Here is a 22301-nt window from a genome sequence, read left to right on the forward strand (position 1 = left end):
TTTCTGGATTTTCTTGGCATTTCACTGTCTATCTAGGGACAAGCACTGATAATTAGCGCAAGCTAATGTGTTATGGTGCAATGCATTTTACTGTTGTACATGTATCATTGTTATTGCAGCTCTCCCTACCCAAATGATATGATCATAATATAATTCATTATATGCAATTGTACTTCTAATCCTATTTGATCTTTTTTTTTTTTAACTACAGTACACAGTTGAGCTGCATAGACCACACACCAAATGCATATGAACTTGAAATCCAACATTCTGCTGGCAGCAACTTCCCGAAAGTCTCTGCCTCCACCTGCTGATGGATAAGTAGAAGTACGGAGCGAAGGACCTCTATATGTGCACTCTCTCGCTCTCTAGCTTTCGCTCTCTCCTCAATGAATGAAATCCACCATCGCCACACCTCCAAGCAAAGACTGTCACGCGCTGCCACTTGTCTCAACCACAGGTATGCATGCGCCTCTTACTCAACTCTGCGAAGACATTAGTCAACAAATGCCGATACTTGGTGCTTTTATCAAAAAAATTCCCATGTGAATGAATGGAACATATTTTCAAACAAGATATCGCTCAAGAGTATTTGCTGAACATAGCTGAGAAGTTCACATTTGTGAATAACTGATTTAAAGCCTGACCATGGCGACAATTGGAGATTTCGACCCGCTCAACTCAACGGTACCTGCGACTAAGATTGAAGTTACCGTCTCGTGCAGGTAAGATACTCATAACGTATCCAATAGTGTCATTATTGAAAGAAAATGTTATATATAAACTGTTGATAATGTTGTATAATGATAGATTATCACCTGGAATGAGTGCTGTAGCCTACATCTTAATTTGTATGGAGCCATTTGCGTTTCAATATATGTGCGCATAATTTGTGTAGGTTACCTCAACAAGACTATCTTCAAACATATGTAGGCTAACAGTCGTGATTTCAAACCATATTGGTTTAATAAGTGTATTTACATCTCTGTGCAAAACTCTGACTTTTGTAAGGAATTTGCATTAACAGTGGGTGAAGAGCTACGTGGGGGTGCAGCAGCATTACGGTATTTATTCTGAGTGATTTTGAGAGCCCCAACGCACGCAACTCACACAGATCACATGGATAGGCTATAGATATTAATACGCCGCTGTCCACTACATACAGTACACAGCGCAAGAGCACGGTTGGACAGGTTCTTCCCACTGGGCACAGACATAATGTCAACGCCTTGTTTTGTTTTTTACATTTGGTTGAGTAATTTTCAACTAATGTGAAGTCAACGTGAAATAAAAAAAACATTTCACCATGTCGTTGGATTTAGGTTCAAAGTTGGGTGAAAAAAAAACATGAAATTCCCTTATTTTGATTACTTTTTGCAAATCGAAACAATTTTCCACATTGATTCAATGTCATCACATTTAATTTTTGTTGTTGAAATTACATGGAAACAACGTTGAATCAACCAGATTTTGCTCAGTGGGTTATGACATTAATTCAAATGAGCTAGAGAGGGTGTGTGAGAGGTAGGTGTGGGTGCTTACATTTATTCAGGTGTGCCGTGCGCACTTCTCTATCACTTATTTTCGCAGTGAGAAGAATTGCTTATGTAGGATACCACTGGAATCAAGATTCTGTTGATTCTTAGTGTATGACCGGGCAAATATAAATATAGACTCTACACAGCCTACTTGTCGAATATAGCCTATTGAGCACTTAGTGCTCCTTGGTGCTTATTTAGTGGACTCTTCCACCACTCTTGTCTACTTGAAAAATGCAAGTATGCGGCATATAAAATAGGCCAAATGTTTTACAATTTAAAAAAAAAATGCTGGGTCAATAATGACCCAACTTGGGTAATTTCTGTAACCCAGCACTGGGTTATTTTGACCCAGCATGCATGGTTGGGTTACTTGATTTGCCCCAAAATGTGGTTAGTTTGACCCAGCAGTGGGTTGCTTTTTCTCTTTTGCTGGGCAATTGTTATCCATGTATTTTTGACCCAGCAGTGGGTTATTGCTTACTTTATTGCTGGGTTATTTTTTTCTACCTTCTCTCTATTACAAAATCCATTCATTTTCTAAAGGTACAAATACTTCTAACAATAACAACCAATGTTACAACGTAACTACACAGTCTATTAAATTCTTAAAATGAAATATGGCTAATCATGATAAATTGTAGATAAAATACAAAATATTTATTTTCAGATATTAATTTCAGCTACAAAATGAAGTCATGCAAAAGATAAACAAATAAGGAACACACAATTAAAAACAACTTTAGAAGCACAATCCATCATTTGAAAATCACAGCAGCCCTACCAATTAAAGCCGAGGAAAGGGGCTGAAGAAAAGTAAACACTTTACCCTCCGCCAACCCCTACCAGGTATCAATTTTCAATAGGAATTTATGTAAAACAACAACGAAACAAAGTCTTCTGCTCCAGTGTCTGTCCTTTCTGCCCTTACAGTAACGAGAGTATTTGTAATTAGTTACTTCCCACCTCTGATTTAAAGTATTCTGTATGAAATAATATTCAATATTCTAAATGTATTCTCATCAATGCTTGGGCGGGCAGTCATCTTTCCAACTCGTTACACTGGGGTTGGGAAAAACACTCTCAGGATCATGTCGTCTTTAGTATCTGGGGGACAAAGACATAACAAGCTTTTAGGGGACAGCCAAAACGGATAAACGTGGATGAACATTTGAGAGACTACTTTAATTTCAATATGTAGCTGCCTGCACTCTACACTGGGGGTGGGAGAAACACTCAAGGACCATGTCGTCTTTAGTATCTGGGGACAAAGACATAACAAGCTTTTAGGGGACAGCCAAAATGGATAAACGTGGATGAACATTTCAGAAACGACTTTCATTTTAATATGTAGCTACCTGCATTCGGTACGCTTGGGGTGGGAGAAGCACTCTCAGGGCCATTCAGCCTCTAGTATCTGAGCAGTGGGGAGACATAACATTAACACAGTTTAAGTAGTGTCAAAATGGATAGCTTCAATTTGAGACAATCATTTAATTTCAATATAACGTTAAAGTAACTGTCTGTATCCAGACTGAGACTAGCTAACGTAAACTCACGTAAACTCGTACATCGCCTTGGTCCGTACAATTGCCCTTATTTTAGTGTCCCAAAAACATAATACTTCCAGATCAACTGTAATGTCAATACCATTGTAAAGCACAATTTCTCCCCTTTCCAACAGAATCAATTACATGACCTAAACATTGCCCGTTTCTGCATAATTCAAGCAAGTAATGAGCCCCATCGGGTCTTTTCTTAAATGGCGGGTGGGGAAGCGAAACTAGGAGAGATGTTGTGTGGGAAAATGGCTTTTTTTCACTCGATCTGTCCAACTCATCACCTTATCACCTCTAAAATGTAAATAAAACACCATGAAGAGTTTATACAATGTGTCATTACATACCTATTTGAATGTTAGTGTCAAATTTGAATCAGGTTTTTAGGGCGGTGCTAAAGTGATCTTAGAAGTAAACAGCGGCTTTGAGAATGATGATTGCATGCAATGATGACGCAAAAAATGACTAAGTATCCCCCCCTTACCCCCGTCACTGTCAATTTCTTGTTTTTAAAGGATGAGAGAAGTGCTACACCTGGTGGAGAGAGATTGTAAGACAGAAATAGTTGCTTTATTCGTGCTGTACGTTACGACATGACATGCCACGATGTAACGGAGGGTCCGTTTTTTTCAACTTTTCTCCAATACTATAGAGCCATTACCATGTCGATCAACGCTTGAATAGAAACCTAGTTCACGCCCCCGATTTTGAAGTCAACACAGTCGCTACAGTCCCATTAGTTTTCTTTGTAGCATTGTTTGAATGTTGTGGTTGCGCACATTCGTACGGAACGGGGTGAGTTTACGTTAGCCAGCTAACACAGAAACAAACAGAATAAATGTACCACCATATAAACATCAGTTATAAGCTTGCCAACTAGCAACAACCATGTTAAATGTACTCAGAGACAGGGAATATGCCTAGCTAGCTTCATAAAATCTATAGCTAGCTAGCTAGCTAGCCAGCTAAGTTAGCAAATGCTAGCTAAATTATAAGCTAGCGTGCATGTGGTTATTTGCTAGCTTGCTAGATGAGATTAGCTAAAATTGTCAATGACTGAGATAATTACATATTATGATAACTAGGTCTATTTACCCTGAATGGGTAAATAATTAGTAATGTAGGCTAGCTAGCTTTTTACTCACCGCCTTGTCCATTTGTCCATCAAAAAGTAATTCCACTCAGCCCAGGCTGCACTGTCTGGTAGACTTGCTGCACAGCTGCAACGATCCTCATTCACGAGCTTGACGGATCACTTTGATCTTCTGGATTTGGCGGGAGAATTAACCCGCCCACTCAGCCAAATCTCAATAACCCAGCATTAACAACCCAACCTTTTTAAAGAAAACAACCCAACGGTCATCCAAACAACCCATCATTTTTTTGTGTAGACGTGAAAATAAATAAATTATGTTGCTTTCATTATTTATATCTATATTTTTCCCTTTAGATGTTGGTTGAATCACAATTCCCCTGATAAACTAGGCTAAACATACATTTGAATACAATCCCCTTGATAAAAGTAGAGTATAACATGCAGCTCATGACATCTGTTCAGCGACAGTTGAAAATAGTTTTAAAAAGTGTAGATCAGCTACAGATATTAGTTGAAAGAAATAGCATACAAAGGCCATTTTATTTGAACGAGCATGTTTGGGTGGCAAATGTAAAGAAGTTGGCGAGTTTAGCATTTTCAGCCTACCTTGTACCAGTGAACAGATAGGGCTGGTCTAGAGGGGGTGAGGGGTGATGAGGGGGGTTTGTCTTCATTCCCTGACACTGACAGAATGGGGTTGGGTGAATTCCCCCATGAAACACTCACTCCATGGCAACTGGGCATCAGAGTGTACATGAGAGTGTAGAAACATACAGGGTTGCTGCTCTGTCTTGACAGCAAAACACATTAATAATCAAAACAAAAATGCAAGTCCATATATGGTCATAGCAGCACACTAAGATCTATTGGTGAGCCAATCAAGACAGCCCTAGCCTATCAACAGAGCGTGACAGATAACAAACAAGGATTGGGTATTATGTCAAATGTAAAGTAGACTTATTATTAGGTAACCTTTAGAAAACCTTATCTGTGCTTATTTATATGTTCTATCTTTGTACTTGTAAATTATGTCACACACAACAAAATCAATCACAATTATACAACAAGCCTACGTTTCTCAGTTTTGATCCCATTGAGCCTACATGGAGAGAGATTATTTTCTCTTTTCAGTTCAGTTACTCTTGGTGTCCTACAGCAGGACGGCTTGTGTTCTCCTTAATCAAAAACAGGTGTCTGTCAGCCTACCAGATGTTGAATGATGTCTATCCACCTCGGAGTCTGAACTCGGTCTGATCTGAGAACACATTGCAACATAAAATAGGACTGGCTCTTCCACCAATTTCTTTCATCACTCTAGTTTGAAAGATAGATGTCAGCTTGATGACCCTCAAAAGCAGACTAAACATTTGATTCTTGAAAGATGCGTGGCATCTAATTTTTTTTGATTATGACAGCTTCGACATCAAAGGTAGGCAAACATTTAACAGTAAGATGCCAACATTTTGCTCTGATTTATGCCTTAAAAGGGCAATCCGGGATTTGAAAAACAACAAAGTGTTCACCTCGCCTCTAGTTTTTGTAAACACCTGAGGGATGGGTTAGGAAAAATGTAAACACTCTTAAATGTATAAACAGAGCTATGGATGCAAGAAAATCTAAATGATAGATTTAACTATGTTTTGAAGCTAAACGGTGTTTGTTTTCAATCACATTGTTTACAAACAATGCAGTAAAACAACCTTATATTTCGGATTCTGATGGGGTACGATTGTTGAACTCAGCTCATGAGGCATTTATAAGTTATATTCTCCAAGAATCAATGGCTATATATATTATTGATTTATAGCCATTATATATTATATATAATTGATTTGAAAGTCAACAAATGCTAAAAATGTATCTAAATGTTGACCCAAAGTGTTTGAGATCCCAGCGACTGTGGGACACATGTTTTGGTTATGCCAATCTTTAAGGGGCTTCTGGGACCCCATTTTTTTAGGCATTCTCACATATGTGTAATACAATTGTTAGCTCCAACCGGTTCACTGCCATTTTTGGGGTACTTCCCCTAGACCAGAATGCTACCACGCGTTGATGTCATCTCTGCCTCTGGAGAAGGTTAGGTACACTCCGCATGGGTCCCGACAAAAGATTGACTTAACCTGGTCTCCATTAATTCAATGCGTGGAGAGCCTGTCTTTTACCTGGTGTAACTTGCGTATTTTGGTAAGCAGTCATGTCTGTTCTAGTGGCCATATATTGTGCTGATAAGATTCAACTATAATTATGATACTGATTATGTTTTTATTGAACTTTTCCCATTGTTTTTGTTTCTGTTACTGTTTTTTTCTGTCCTATTTAATTTACTTTTCTATGACATCCTTGTATAATGCCTTGGTGGGTGAATGGGAGGGAGGGATTGGAGGGAGGGACGGATGGGAGGGAGGGATGGATGGGGGAATGAGGGTTGGGTTGTACTGTTCTCATATCTGAAAATAATAAAGTACAATAATGGTTGTACCAATCCCAGATTGCCCCTTTAAACATCCTGGCCTCTGTACACTGCTGTCTTGGATAAGCTTGCTGTCCTCGGTTGAAGCTACTGATAAGCGTTCTATAGAGTTCATGCTTATGTTCCCTCCATTTCTCTCTCTCCCTCTCCATCCTCGAAGGCAATCCCTATTCCCCCAAACTCTCCCTTTCTCTCTTTCCGAGCTTCCCTCTGCATCTTCTTACTCTCTCTGTCTCCTTCTTTCTATTCCCCTTCTCTCTTTTCTTCAAGGTTTAACCCACTGATGTCTCACATGTTTCCTTCAGTAGTATCGCTTCGAGCAATTGCAGGGAGGGAACCAAATGAATTTAAATGGATTACTCTACCCATTCAGACTAAGACGCATGACACACATTGTTAGAGAGAGTAGGAGAGGGAAAGATAGCATGGAAAGAGCAGGGATACGGATACCAGAGAGACCCTGTGTGTGTGTGTGTGTCTTTGATTAAAAATAAGAGTAAACGAGAGAGAAAGTGTGTGTGTATGAGCACACACGTGTGTGTTTGTGTGTGCTTGAGTGTGTGTCTGTGTGTGTGCGCGAGAGCTCTCTGTCTCTCGCTGGTTTCTTATATAAGAGCTGAGGCTCCTGCCACCCAAACGGAGCTCCAGTGAGATCCTATTAGACAAGCAGAGCGTGGCAAACACTGCAGGAGTTTACCTTGATTACCGCCAGGAGAGGATTGATTCAATGAGTGGCCCGTAAAATACATTTCCCCCCTATCTCGCCAGTAAAGCACCTATTAAACTCAAATGTCCCACTACTTTAGCTGCAACTGTTGGTTTGGTACGATGCCAATTAGGGACTTGATATAAGAAGGAATAGAGTTCCAATCATTTCTCATATTTCCCATACATATCCAATTTAATGATTTGCTAGAGCTAGAGTGAAGCCTCAACCAACCAGAATATAATTTTTTTTGTTATGGCTTTTTTTATTCAATAATTATTTTTCATTTTCATTATCATTACTGTTTATTATTACAGTCATTCTATTAAGCCCTAGAAGATGCAAAATTTGACATTGTGTTCTTTACATTGGATAAAAGTAGATACTCAGAGCTAGAAAATTGTATATCATAAACTACAGTTGAGGAACAATGGGAAAGTAATTTTTCTTTGAAATTTGCTAAACTTGTAACCTCACTTTTGAGAAAATGGCCCTTGAATGTTTTGGTGAACCTACTGGAGAGCTCTTCTTTGCCTACACTCATTCAGCATCGTTCACACCCTTTTAAGCTTTAGCCCCACCGATCTCTTTAAGGATTCACATGTGAGACTATGTACTAAACAACCAAAGATTTAAAGATTAAAGGCTGGTTTATATTACGAGTGTGTTCGTAAATGTAATCTGGAGTGCCAGAGTGTGCTCTAGGCGTTCGTAAACTCAGAGCGTTGTCAGAGTGGTCGTTCATAAATTCAGAGCATTTCGCTCTCGGGGCGCACACTGGACGCTCTGTCTGAAAAGTAGGGCTGATTCAAGTGTTCTAACCTAACAACAGCAGTCAAGCACCCAAGCTAACTGGCTAACATTGGCTAGCTTGCTAGCTACTTTCAGAAACAAATGAGAGAACAAGTCACTGACCATTTTACTCGCCCGAGCAGAGCTGGTTAGTTTTTTTTTAATATTATCCAGAGCATTGGTGACTGCAAATGTGCTGCTGGCAGCAATTTAATTATGTTTTTTTTTTGCCAACGTTTACTGGCACCGGCCATTTTCAACAGGTGTTGAGCGTTCGTAAATTCGTCAGTTATTCTGCACTCTGGCACACTCAGACAAGAGTGATCTGAACACGGAGTAGATAGCCAGAGCGAATTTACCAGTTACATCTATCGACAGTTGTCGCAATGACATCATCAACATTCTATTGAAATAGAGTCTTTTGTTTAGACATGTAGCTAGCTAAACAATTAACCATAATCCCAACTCTTAATGTTACTACCCTGCATTAATCTACAGGTAGCTAACCAACCAGGTTCAATGTTAGCTAGCTAACATTAGGCTATAACTAGCAATGCAAATGGCTCTGAGATACAAATAATATTACTACACAGATCATACACTTAACGTTAGCTAGCTAGCCGGCCAGCTAACAGTACATTTTAACTTGAAATGAAAACAACTATCTGACAAAATTCGAAACGTGTAATATCTGAAAATGTAGCTAGCTAGATTCTCTTACCTGTATACATGGATGGACGCTGCTCCCTCTCTGTCATGGATACCATGGTTGCTCTTAGTTTGAAGCTGTAATCCGGAGCCTTCTGTGTGTTCTCTTTTCGACTCCGTCTGCATATTTGCAATCAAACGCCAGAATCTCCTTAGCTATCATACTGTAATTCCACTGATTTCAAAACTCGGTCCTCCAGAAAGAGCAACTCTTATGCAGTTCTACCACGAGATTGTTATTAAGGTAATGAAAGTTCATATGTTCCAGAAGGCATTTCTGCCAAAAAAAGTATACTATAAAATGGCGCTCCGTGAAATAATATGATTAATTTCTTGAAACGAGTTACAATTTATGTTTATGAAAGCCTCATAAGAATCTCTATATCATTGCATAATGTGGATTCTACTGTGATATTGAAGGTTATTCCAAACCAAATATACTTAACAAAAATATAAATTCAATATACAGCAATTTCATTGATTTTACTGTTACAGTTCATATGAGGAAATCAGTCAATTTAAATAAATAAATAAATTAGGCCCTAATCTATGGATTTCACATGACTGCGAACACAGATTTGTATCTGTTGGTCACAGATACCTTAAAAAATATGAGCTTCACAATGGGCCTCAGGATCTCACTGTATTTTTGTGCATTCAAATTGCTATCGATAAAATGTGATTGTGCTCGTTGTCCGTAGCTTATGCCTGTACATACCATAACCCCACCGCCACCATGGGGTACTCTGTTCACAACGTTGACATCAGCTTATGGTAGAGAAATGAACATTAAATTCTCTGACAACAGCTCTGGTGGACATTCCTGCAGTCAGCATGCCAATTGCATGCTCCCTCAACTTGAGACATCTGTGACATTGTGTTGTGTGACACACCTGTCAGGTGGATGGATTATCTTGGCAAACTAGAAATTCTCACTAACAAATTTGTGCACAATAAGTTTTTTGTGCGTATGGAACATTAATGGGATCTTTTATTTCAGTTCATGAAACATGGGACCAACACTTTATTTTGTTGCGTTTATATTTTTGTTCAGTAAATATTCCTCAATGTTGATGTATGAGTCCTGGGTGAATGAATCTTGGAACATACTCCAATCAGTATTCTCTAAACAGTCCTGCAGCATTGAGTCTGCCTCCTCTGTCCAGCGCCTCACTATTTTCTGTGTTGGTGACTCCCTCTTTAGTTGCTGCTTGTAGGAGGTGAGTAGGAACAGAGAGACGTGATCTGATTTGCCCAAAGTATCTTTGTACGAGTCACGGATGTTTGTATACAGTGGGGCAAAAAAGTATTTAGTCAGCCACCAATTGTGCAAGTTCTCGCACTTAAAAAGATGAGAGAGGCCTGTAATTTTCATCATAGGTACACTTCAACTATGACAGACAAAATGAGATTTTTTTCTCCAGAAAATCACATTGCAGGATTTTTAATGAATTTATTTGCAAATTATGGTGGAAAATAAGTATTTGGTCACCTACAAACAAGCAAGATTTCTGGCTCTCACTGACATGTAACTTCTTCTTTAAGAGGCTCCTCTGTCCTCCACTCGTTACCTGTATTAATGGCACCTGTTTGAACTTGTTATCAGTATAAAAGACACCTGTCCACAACCTCAAACAGTCACAATCCAAACTCCACTATGGCCAAGACCAAAGAGCTGTCAAAGGACACCAGAAACAAAATTGTAGACCTACACTAGGCTGGGAAGACTGAATCTGCAATAGGTAAGCAGCTTGGTTTGAAGAAATCAACTGTGGGCGCAATTATTAGGAAATGGAAGACATACAAGACCACTGATAATCTCCCTAGATCTGGGGCTCCACGCAAGATCTCACCCCGTGGGGTCAAAATGATCACAAGAAGGGTGAGCAAAAATCCCAGAACCACACCTAGTGAATGCTGAGTTGCATCCAAAGAACACCATACCTACTGTGAAGCATGGGGGCGGAAACATCACGCTTTGGGGCTGTTTTTCTGCAAAGGGACCAGGACGACTGATCCGTGTAAAAGAAAGAATGAATGGGGCCATGTATCGTGAGATTTTGAGTGAAAACCTCCTTCCATCAGCAAGGGCATTGAAGATGAAACGTGGCTGGGTCTTTCAGCATAACAATGATCCCAAACACACCGCCCGGGCAACGAAGGAGTGGCTTCGTAAGAAGCATTTCAAGGTCCTGGAGTGGCCTAGCCAGTCTCCAGATCTCAACCCCATAGAACATTTTTGGAGGGAGTTGAAAGTCCGTGTTGCCCAGTAACAGTCCCAAAACATCACTGCTCTAGAGGAGATATGCATGAAGGAATGGGCCAAAATACCTGCAACAGTGTGTGAAAACCTTGTGAAGACTTACAGAAAACGTTTGACCTCTGTCATTGCCAACAAAGGGTATATAACAAAGTATTGAGATAACAAAAGTTTATTGACCAAATACTTATTTTCCACCATAATTTGCAAATAAATTCATTAGAAATCCTACAATGTGATTTTCTGGATTTTTTCCCCTAATTTTATCTGTCATAGTTGAAGTGTACCTATGATGAAAATGACAGGCCTCTCATCTTTTTAAGTGGGAGAACTTGCACAATTGGTGGCTGACAAAATATTTTTTTGCCCCACTGTACATACTAAGGTGTGTACATGTGAGGGACTTGGTATAGAGAAGTGTGGGGGTAGTGGGGGGTAGTGTAGCGACCTTAACCCAACACGTAGTGACCTCATCAAGAGGTTCAAACCCCTTGGTGCAATGGTTAAGGTGTTGGCCTGACAATCACTGGACCTGGGTTCGAGTCCAGGTCGGGGTTACCCCCTGAATTTGCTAAACTAAATAGGTGATGAAGCTTTTTCTCAAGAGACAACCATAGCGTGCTCTTAAGGTGACCTCAGTGGTTTAACAGAAGATAACAAGTAGGTCAACATTGAGCTGGCGATGGGGTGGCGGTGTGAGAGAATGTCAATCACAGCAGGGAAGCACTCTGATTGGATGCGTTCTCCTCATGTCCCCATTGGGCCAGGAAGGGATGAGACGGGTAGGAGAGGTAGTCATTCTCAAAACAAAATGGTCGATCAAGACTTTAGAGTCCCGTTGAGACCGAGGTCTCTTTTGCGAAAGACATCTTACAATTACATAACAATTACACAATCATGTCAGCATAGGAGCATAGCAAATTCACCAAGAGAATACAAAAATGCAAAACACAATCATGAAAATCTACCACATTCTATAGTAAAGACATTCTGAAAGGCAACAATACATCCTGTAGGGTAACAACTGTAGGTTATTCTGAAGATTGTTTCATAAATTAGGTGCGAAGAAACTAAAAGCTGTTCTTCCTACCTGTCAGTTACAGACAGAATTTCAAGAATCTGTCTGGACCCATATCCACAAAGAGTCTCAGAGAAGGTGTAGTGATATAGGATAAGTTTCGCCTTTTAGATCATAATTAATAAGATTATATGGACAGATCCTAGATCAGTCTCCTACTCTGAGATAATTTGTGCATACGGGCCCTGGTCAAAGGAATAGGGAGTTTATCATTAGTGCTTATTGCAAACAGGTTATTTATTTGTCATTATGCTGGCTACAAGACGGGCTGCACAGCCTCCTCGTCCTAGTATCCTTCCTAGTATCCCGATGGCTAATGTCCAATCGCTGAGAAAATAAACTTTGTGAACTCAGAGTAAGGCTTCAATCACAGAGGGACATCACGTGATGCTGTGTCCTTGTTTTTACAAAGGGACATCAGGGGATGCTGTGTCCTTGTTTTTACAGAGACGTGGCTTATGGGCAATACACCTGACTCTGCTATTCAACCAGACGGGTTTTCCATTTTCCATATAGATCGAATAGCAGGTTCTGGTAAGAGTAGGGGAGTTTAAAACATCTCAAGCTCCTGTTCAGCAGATCTGGAGTTCCTAAATATCACCAACAAGTATCCTGCCCCACAAGAAAAAATAACTTGCTGGACCATCTATATACAAGCATTCGTGACTCGTACAAAGCCATCCCCGCCCCCACTTTGGCCAATCTGATCACGTCTCTTTGTTCCTACTCCCTGCCTACAAGCAGCAACTCAAGAGGGAGCCACTAAAACAGACAATTGTGAGGCGCTGGACAGAGGAGGCAGACTCAATGTTGCAGGACTGTTTTGAGAACACTGATTGGAGTATGTTCAAAGATTCATCCACCTACGACTCATCCATCAACATTGAGGAATATTTACTGAACAAAAATATAAACGCAACAAAATAAAGTATTGGTCCCATGTTTCATGAGCTGAAATGGCGTTCTGCATTAGCATCGAATAGCCCCCGTGATATGGAACTTTTCAGGGATGTTAGGAACAAATATACACAGGCAGTAAGGGAAAGCAAGGCTAGCTTTTTCAAGCATCACTTTGAATCCTGTAGCACAAACTCAAAAAAGTTCTGGGACATTGAAAAGTCCATGGAGAATAAGAGCACCTCCTCCCAGCTGCCCACTGCACTTAGGCTAGGAAACACTGTCACCACTGACACATCCACTATAATTGAGAATTTCAATAATCATTTTTCTACAGCTGGCCATGCTTTTCACCTGGCTACCCCTACCCAGATCAACAGCAGCAACTCGCAGCAACTCGCAGCAACTCGCCCAAGCCTTTCCCATTTCTCCTTCACCCAAATCCAGATAGCTGATGTTCTGAAAGAGCTGCAAAATCTGGAACCCTACAAATCAGCCGGGCTAAACAAGCTGAACCCTCTCTTTCTAAAATGATCTGCTGAAATTGTTGCAACCCCTATTACTAGCCTGTTCAACCTCTCTTTCGTATCGTCTGAGATTCCCATAGATTGGAAAGCTGCCGCGGTCATCCCCTTCTTCAAAGGGGGAGACACTCTAGACCCAAACTGCTACAGACCTATATCTATCCTGCCCTGCCTTTCTAAGGTCTTCGAAAGCTAAGTTAACTAACAGATCACCGACAGTTACGAATCCCACCGTACCTTCTCCTCTATGCAACCTAAACAATATCATAACCGCCATCGATAAGAGACATTACTGTGCAGCCATATTCATCGACCTGGCCAAGGCTTTCGGCTCTGGCAATCACCACATTCTTATCGGCAGACTCAACAGCCTTGGTTTCTCAAATGATTGCCTCGCCTGGTTCACCAACTACTTCTCTGATAGAGTTCAGTGTGTCAAATCGGAGGGTCTGCTGTCCGGACCTCTGGCAGTCTCTATGGGGGTGCCACAGGGTTCAATTCTTGGACCGACTCTCTTCTCTGTATACATCAATGAGGTCGCTCTTGCTGCTGGTGAGTCGCTGATCCACCTCTATGCAGACGACACCGTTCTGTATACTTCTGGCCCTTCTTTGGATACTGTGTTAACAACCCTCCAGGCAAGCTTCAATGCCATACAACTCTCCTTCCGTGGCCTCCAATTGCTCTTAAATACAAGTAAAACTAAATGCATGCTCTTCAACCGATCGCTACCTGTACCTACCCGCCTGTCCAACATTACTACTCTGGACGGCTCCGACTTAGAATACGTGGACAACTACAAATACTTACAGTGCCTTGCGAAAGTATTCGGCCCCCTTGAACTTTGCGACCTTTTGCCACATTTCAGGCTTCAAACATAAAGATATAAAACTGTATTTTTTTGTGAAGAATCAACAACAAGTGGGACACAATCATGAAGTGGAACGACATTTATTGGATATTTCAAACTTTTTTAACAAATCAAAAACTGAAAAATTGGGCGTGCAAAATTATTCAGCCCCCTTAAGTTAATACTTTGTAGCGCCACCTTTTTCTGCGATTACAGCTGTAAGTCGCTTGGGGTATGTCTCTATCAGTTTTGCACATCGAGAGACTGACATTTTTTCCCATTCCTCCTTGCAAAACAGCTCGAGCTCAGTGAGGTTGGATGGAGAGCATTTGTGAACAGCAGTTTTCAGTTCTTTCCACAGATTCTCGATTGGATTCAGGTCTGGACTTTGACTTGGCCATTCTAACACCTGGATATGTTTATTTTTGAACCATTCCATTGTAGATTTTGCTTTATGTTTTGGATCATTGTCTTGTTGGAAGACAAATCTCCGTCCCAGTCTCAGGTCTTTTGCAGACTCCATCAGGTTTTCTTCCAGAATGGTCCAGTATTTGGCTCCATCCATCTTCCCATCTATTTTAACCATCTTCCCTGTCCCTGCTGAAGAAAAGCAGGCCCAAACCATGATGCTGCCACCACCATGTTTGACAGTGGGGATGGTGTGTTGCTTTTACGCCAAACATAACGTTTTGCATTGTTGCCAAAAAGTTCCATTTTGGTTTCATCTGACAAGAGCACCTTCTTCCACGTTTGGTGTCTCCCCCAGGTGGCTTGTGGCAAACTTTAACCGACACTTTTTATGGATATCTTTAAGAAATGGCTTTCTTCTTGCCACTCTTCCATAAAGGCCAGATTTGTGCAATATACGACTGATTGTTGTCCTATGGACAGAGTCTCCCACCTCAGCTGTAGATCTCTGCAGTTCATCCAGAGTGATCATGGGCCTCTTGGCTGCATCTCTGATCAGTCTTCTCCTTGTATTAGCTGAAAGTTTAGAGGGACGGCCAGGTCTTGGTAGATTTGCAGTGGTCTGATACTCCTTCCATTTCAATATTATCGCTTGCACAGTGCTCCTTGGGATGTTTAAAGCTTGGGAAATATTTTTGTATCCAAATCCGGCTTTAAACTTCTTCACAACAGTATCTCGGTGTGGCCTGGTGTGTTCCTTGTTCTTCATTATGCTCTCTGCGCTTTTAACGGACCTCTGAGACTATCACAGTGCAGGTGCATTTATACGGAGACTTGATTACACACAGGTGGATTGTATTTATCATCATTAGTCATTTAGGTCAACATTGGATCATTCAGAGATCCTCACTGAACTTCTGGAGAGAGTTTGCTGCACTGAAAGTAAAGGGGCTGAATAATTTTGCACGCCCAATTTTTCAGTTTTTGATTTGTTAAAAAAGTTTGAAATATCCAATAAATGTCGTTCCACTTCATGATTGTGTCCCACTTGTTGTTGATTCTTCACAAAAAATACAGTTTTATATCTTTATGTTTGAAGCCTGAAATGTGGCAAAAGGTCGCAAAGTTCAAGGGGGCCGAATACTTTCGCAAGGCACTGTAGGTGTCTGGTTAGACTGTAAACTCTCCTTCCAGACCCATATCAAACATCTCCAATCCAAAGTTAAATCTAGAATTGGCTTCCTATTTCGCAACAAAGCATCCTTCACTCATGCTGCCAAACATACCCTTGTAAAACTGACCATCCTACCAATCCTCGACTTTGGCGATGTCATTTACAAAATAGCCTCCAATACCCTACTCAACAAATTGGATGCAGTCTATCACAGTGCAATCCGTTTTGTCACCAAAGCCCCATATACTACCCACCATTGCGACCTGTACGCTCTCGTTGGCTGGCCCTCGCTTCATACTCGTCGCCAAACCCACTGGCTCCATGTCATCTACAAGACCCTGCTAGGTAAAGTCCCCCCTTATCTCAGCTCGCTGGTCACCATTGCATCTCCCACCTGTAGCACACGCTCCAGCAGGTATATCTCTCTAGTCACCCCCAAAACCAATTCTTTCTTTGGCCGCCTCTCCTTCCAGTTCTCTGCTGCCAATGACTGGAACGAACTACAAAAATCTCTGAAACTGGAAACACTTATCTCCCTCACTAGCTTTAAGCACCAACTGTCAGAACAGCTCACAGATTACTGCACCTGTACATAGCCCACCTATAATTTAGCCCAAACAACTACCTCTTTCCCTACTGTATTTTATTTATTTATTTATTTTGCTCCTTTGCACCCCCATTATTTTTATTTCTACTTTGCACATTCTCCCATTGCAAATCTACCATTCCAGTGTTTTACTTGCTATATTGTATCTACTTTGCCACCATGGCCTTTTTGCCTTTACCTCCCTTATCTCACCTCATTTGCTCACATCGTATATAGACTTGTTTATACTGTATTATTGACTGTATGTTTGTTTTACTCCATGTGTAACTCTGTGTCGTTGTATGTGTCGAACTGCTTTGCTTTATCTTGGCCAGGTCGCAATTGTAAATGAGAACTTGTTCTCAACTTGCCCACCTGGTTAAATAAAGGTGAAATAAAAAAATTTGCACATGCTGTATATAGACTTTTTCTACTATATTATTGACTGTATGTTTGTTTATTCCATGTGTAACTCTGTGTTGTTGTATGTGTCAAACTGCTTTGCTTTATCTTGGCCAGGTCGCAGTTGCAAATGAGAACTTGTATTGGCCATATACCACACCCCCTCGGGCCTTATTGCTTAATTCTATTCTACTGAGCGATTTACTTTTGTATTATTTTATTATACATTTTCGTTGCATTATCGAGAAGGAATCTGCAAGTAAGCATTTCATTCAATGGTGTATACAATGCGTATCCCATACATCTGACTATACGAAAGAAAAGCAGAGCAAATCCCCCAATACATGTTCCTTCATTCGCCAGCAGCTACCAGCTACACCTCACCAGCCTGAGACATGCATACACATAGCTCCCTCTGAGTCTAAAGCCCCGGGAGGATCCCACCCCTAGAGAGGTGTTATATCCCCCCTTACCTTCCCTGTCATCCTGGTCTTCAGTTTAAAATGGCAGCACTCTCTATACAGGCAGTTACAGGTCTCACACAGGAGTGGGAGATTCAATTGTGGTTATTTTAATTTAACAAACAACCTAATTTAAGTAAGGTTGATGTCTGCTATTAATTGTGTTATCCATGTACTGTATGATGATAAGCAAGACAGCACCAACACATCTGGCACTCAGGCTAGCATGCATGACGCTCAGTTTGTTATCTTGTTTTGTGTCATTTCTAACTTCCCACCGTCTCTTTAATTCAAACAGGAACCTGCTGAATATGGACACTTTCTCCAAATCAGACCCTGGTATGTGTTGCATGTTTTACAAGGGTTGCAAATCCTTTCTTCTAAACACTTACAAATTATTATGAAAAGCTTATAACCAGGGTTGGGGTCAATTCCATTTCAATGAAAAATGTTAAGTCAAAATGTATATCAAATTCCAATTCCAAATTGAAATGCATTAAAGATCATTTGAATTTCAGTATACTTCCTGAATTGACTGGTATTAAAATGGAATTGTCCCCAAACCTGCTTATAACAATGCCATTTCATCTTCTGCATAGCATGTATACCATATATATGACATTCTACTGTTCCAATTCAAATTCGCAAAGTAGAACAATTGAACGGATTCCATCGTACTCCAAATACCAAGATGCGGGCATGTGCAGAAATAGGGCTTCACCTGTGCAGATCACATGCCCCTTTGCCCTTCCAATCTCCAAAATACATATACAGTACCAGTCAAAAGTTTGCACACACCTACTCATTCAAGGGTTTTTCTTTATTTTTACTTTTTTTCTACATTGTAGAATAATAGTGAAGACATCAAAACTATGAAATAACACATATGGAATCATGTAGTAACCAAATAAGACGACCAGTTCTTATAGCCTTTAGCCGTACCCTTATCCCACTCCTCCTCTGTTCCTCTGGTGATGTAGAGTTTAATCCAGGCTCTGCAGCGCCTAGCTCCACTCCCATTCCCCAGGCTCTCACATTTGTTGACTTCTGTACACATAAAATCCGTGGTTTCATGCATGTTAACATTAGAAGCCTCCTCCCTAAGTTTGTTTTATTCACTGCTTTAGCACACTCTGCCATCCCAGATGTCCAAGCCGTGTCTGAATCCTGGCTTAGGAAGGCTACCAAAAATCCAGAAATTTCCATCCCTAACTATAACATTTTCCGCCAAGATAGAACTGCCAAATGGGATGGAGTTGCAATCTACTGCAGAGTTATGTCATACTATCCAGGTCTGTGCCCAAACAATTCGAGCTTCTACTTCTAAAAATCCACATTTCCAGAAACAAGTCTCTCACCGTTTCCGCTTGTTATAAACCACCTTCAGCCCTCAGCTGTGCCCTGGACACCATATGTGAATTGATTGCCCCCCATCTATCTTCAGAGCTCGTACTGTTAGGTGACCACCTAAACTGGGACATACTTAACACCCCGGCCGTCCTACAATCTAAGCTAGATGCCCTCAATCTCACACAAATTATCAATGAACCAACCAGGTACACCCCACCAAACCTCCAAACGAGCTTCAATGCCATACAACTCTCGTTCCATAGCCTCCAACTGCTCTTAAATGCAAGTTAAACTAAATGCATGCTCTTCAACCGATCGCTGCCCGCACCTGCCTGCCTGTCCATCATCACTACTCTGAACGGGTCTGACTTAGAATATGTGGACAACTACAAATACCTAGGTGTCTGGTTAGACTGTAAACTATTTCGCAACAAAGCATCCTTCACTCATGCTGCCAAACATACCCTCGTAAAACTGACTATCCTATCGATCCTTGGCTTTGGCGATGTAATTTACAAAATAGCCTCCAATGCTCAACTCAACAAATTAAATGCAGTCTATCACAGTGCCATCTGTTTTGTCACCAAAGCCCCAAATACTACCCACCACTGCGACCTGTATGCTCTCGTTGGCTGGCCCTTACTTCATATTCGTCGCCAAACCCACTGGCTCCAGGTCCTCTATAAGTCTTTGCTAGGTAAAGCCACACCTTATCTCAGCTCACTGGTCACCATAGCAGCACCCACCCGCAGCACGCGCTCCTGCAGGTATATTTCAAGGAAAATAAAGACCTGGAAAATAAACCCTCCTCCTCACAGCTGCCCATGTCCCCTATTGTTGATGATGAGGTTGTTACTGACAAGGAACGTATGGCTGAGCGCTTTAATCACTTCAAATGGAGAAAGGAAATGCCTCTTTCACCCCAGCTGCCAAACTAACCCTGATTCAGAGGACCATCCTACCCATACTAGATTAGGCGTCTGAATACTTTCCGAATTGCATTATTTTATGGCCGGTTATGACACCTACATAAGAGTGTCAAAAGCCACATTTATTCAAATGTGTTTTCCCTGGCAATAAGTTTCCTTTGATTTTAAAGTTTGTTTCTTAAGCCCTTTGTTATTTTTGTAATGCATCCTTTACATGTCTTTTTCCACTCATATTTGAAATAACTTGTAGAAAATATGGCACTGTCAAGAAGCATTTTGATCATCATAATCATATAAGCCACATAGGCGTATCACATACATGGCCTTATGTCAGTCAGCAGTCAAAAAGAGAATTGTCTTGTCCTGGTCCTTCAATCTTCTCCTGCATTCACCCCACTCATCAGAAATGGAGCATTGGGGTAGATGCATGTCTGACATCAATGTGTGCGCAATTACAATGATAACTGAATATGTTCAATCAAGAAAATGTTTCATAACATAAACATACTGTTGACAAGCAGGCTATGGTGTAATGGAATGTTTTACCTTGTGTGGTAGCTTTTGTGAGTTTTGTAACTCTTATGTTTGTGTCATAACCAGCCATAACTTTACCGTGGTAGATTTTGTAGGTGTCATAACCAGCCATACAATAACTCAGTATATGTCACAACAGGTGTAAATATGTGTCATGACAGTGTTATGATCCTATTATGACAGGCTATGACAAGTTGTGTCAAGTAAAGTGTTACGAAATTCACTGCTCAACTAAGGGACCTTACAGATAATATGTCCTGAGTACAGAAATGAAGTGTTCATTCAAATATCACGTGAAAAAGTATAATTGCACATGTCCATGCAACTCATGACTTGATAAGCACATTTTGAATCCTGAACTTATTTAGGCTTTGCCATAACAAAGGGGTTGAGTACTTATTGTCTCAAGACATATCAGCTATTCATGTGTAATTAATTTGGAAAAAATTCTGAAAACATAATTCTACTTTGACATTATGGGGTAATATGTGTAGGCCAGTGACACAAAATCGCAATTTAATCCATTTAAAATTCAGGCTGTGACACAACAAAATGTGGAAAAAGTCATGTGTGTAAATACTTTCTGAAGGCACTGTATGCTTCAAAACCAAAAGTTGCATGTCTTGATTGTTGACCAATGTCAGTCATCAGCATTGGCGCGCAAAGGAGGGCACGCATATCAAATCAAAGTTTATTTGTCACGTGCGCCGACTGTAACTTACAGGCCCTAACCAACAGTGCAAATTTGAAGTAAAAAATAGCTATTAGGTGAACAATAGATAAGTAAAGAAATAAAAAACAACAGTAAAAAGACAGTGAAAAAAACACTGAGGAGGCTATATACAGTAGCGAGGCTATAACAGTAGCGAGGCTATTTACAGGCACCGGTTAGTCGGGCTAATTGAGGTAGCATGTACAAGAATGTATAGTTTAAGTGATTATGCATATATGACAGAGGGTAGCAGCAGTGTAAAAGAGGGGTTGGGGTTGAGTGGGGGGGGGCACAATGCAAATAGTCCGGGTAGCCATTTCATTACCTGTTCAGGAGTCTTATGGCTTGGGGGTAAAAGCTGTTGAGAAGCCTTTTGGTCCTATACTTGGCACTCCGGTAGCGCTTGCTATCCAGATAAGTGCCCAGAAAGAACTTGTTTAATTTCCTCATGTTTTGCCTGGGAAAAACAGCAAAGGCCAATGTTTAACATCCGTACAAAATATTGTTTAGCAATCTACTACTGACTCATCTTTGCCAGAACAATAGGCTACCTGCCGGTTTGATTGATCATTTTCATATTTCAGTATATGCTCCAAGTTATTGAGGTCTATACTGAAAAAAAATATAAACACAACATGCAACAATTTCAAAGATTTTACTGAGTTACAGTTCATATAAGGAAATCAGTCAATTGAAGTCAATTCATTAGGCTTACACATGACTGGGAATACAGATATGCATCCGTTGGTCACAGAACCAGTCCGTATCTGGTGTGACCACCATTTGCCTCATGCAGCGCAACACATCTCCTTCGCATAGAGTTGATCAGGCTGTTTATTGTGGCCTGTGGAATGTTGTCGTCCTCTTCAATAGCTGTGTGAAGTTGCTGGATTTTTGCGGGAACTGGAACACGCTGTCGTACACGTCAATCCAGAATATCCCAAAAATGCTCAATGGGTGACATATCTGGTGAGTATACAGGCTATGGAAGAACTGGGAGATTTTCAGCTTCTAGGAATTGTGTACAGATCCTCGTGACATGGGGCTGTGTATTATCATGCTGAAACATGAGGTGATGGCGGCAGATGAATGGCCTCAGGATCTCATCACGGTATTTCTGTGTATCAATAAAATGCAATTGTGTTCATTGTCCGTAGTTTATGCCTGCCCATACCATAACCCCACCGCCACCATGGGGCAGTCTCTTCACAACGCTGACAACAGCAAACCGCTCGCCCACACGACGCCATACTGCCAGCCATCT

The 22301-nt window shown here is 40.8% G+C and overlaps 1 protein-coding gene across 1 annotated transcript in view; it reads left to right on the forward strand.

Annotated features, from left to right (window-relative positions):
• Window positions 1–648: 648 nt before the first annotated feature.
• Window positions 649–22301, forward strand: part of LOC139370743 (copine-9-like) — a 193592-nt gene continuing 171939 nt past the window's right edge. The window contains exons 1-2 of the mRNA XM_071110413.1: window positions 649–725; window positions 17811–17851. Coding sequence (XP_070966514.1) covers window positions 649–725; window positions 17811–17851 — 118 coding nt within the window. The remainder of the gene's footprint in view (window positions 726–17810; window positions 17852–22301) is intronic.

Source organism: Oncorhynchus clarkii, chromosome 17 (assembly GCF_045791955.1).
Source record: "Oncorhynchus clarkii lewisi isolate Uvic-CL-2024 chromosome 17, UVic_Ocla_1.0, whole genome shotgun sequence".
Classification (NCBI taxonomy): domain Eukaryota; kingdom Metazoa; phylum Chordata; class Actinopteri; order Salmoniformes; family Salmonidae; genus Oncorhynchus; species Oncorhynchus clarkii.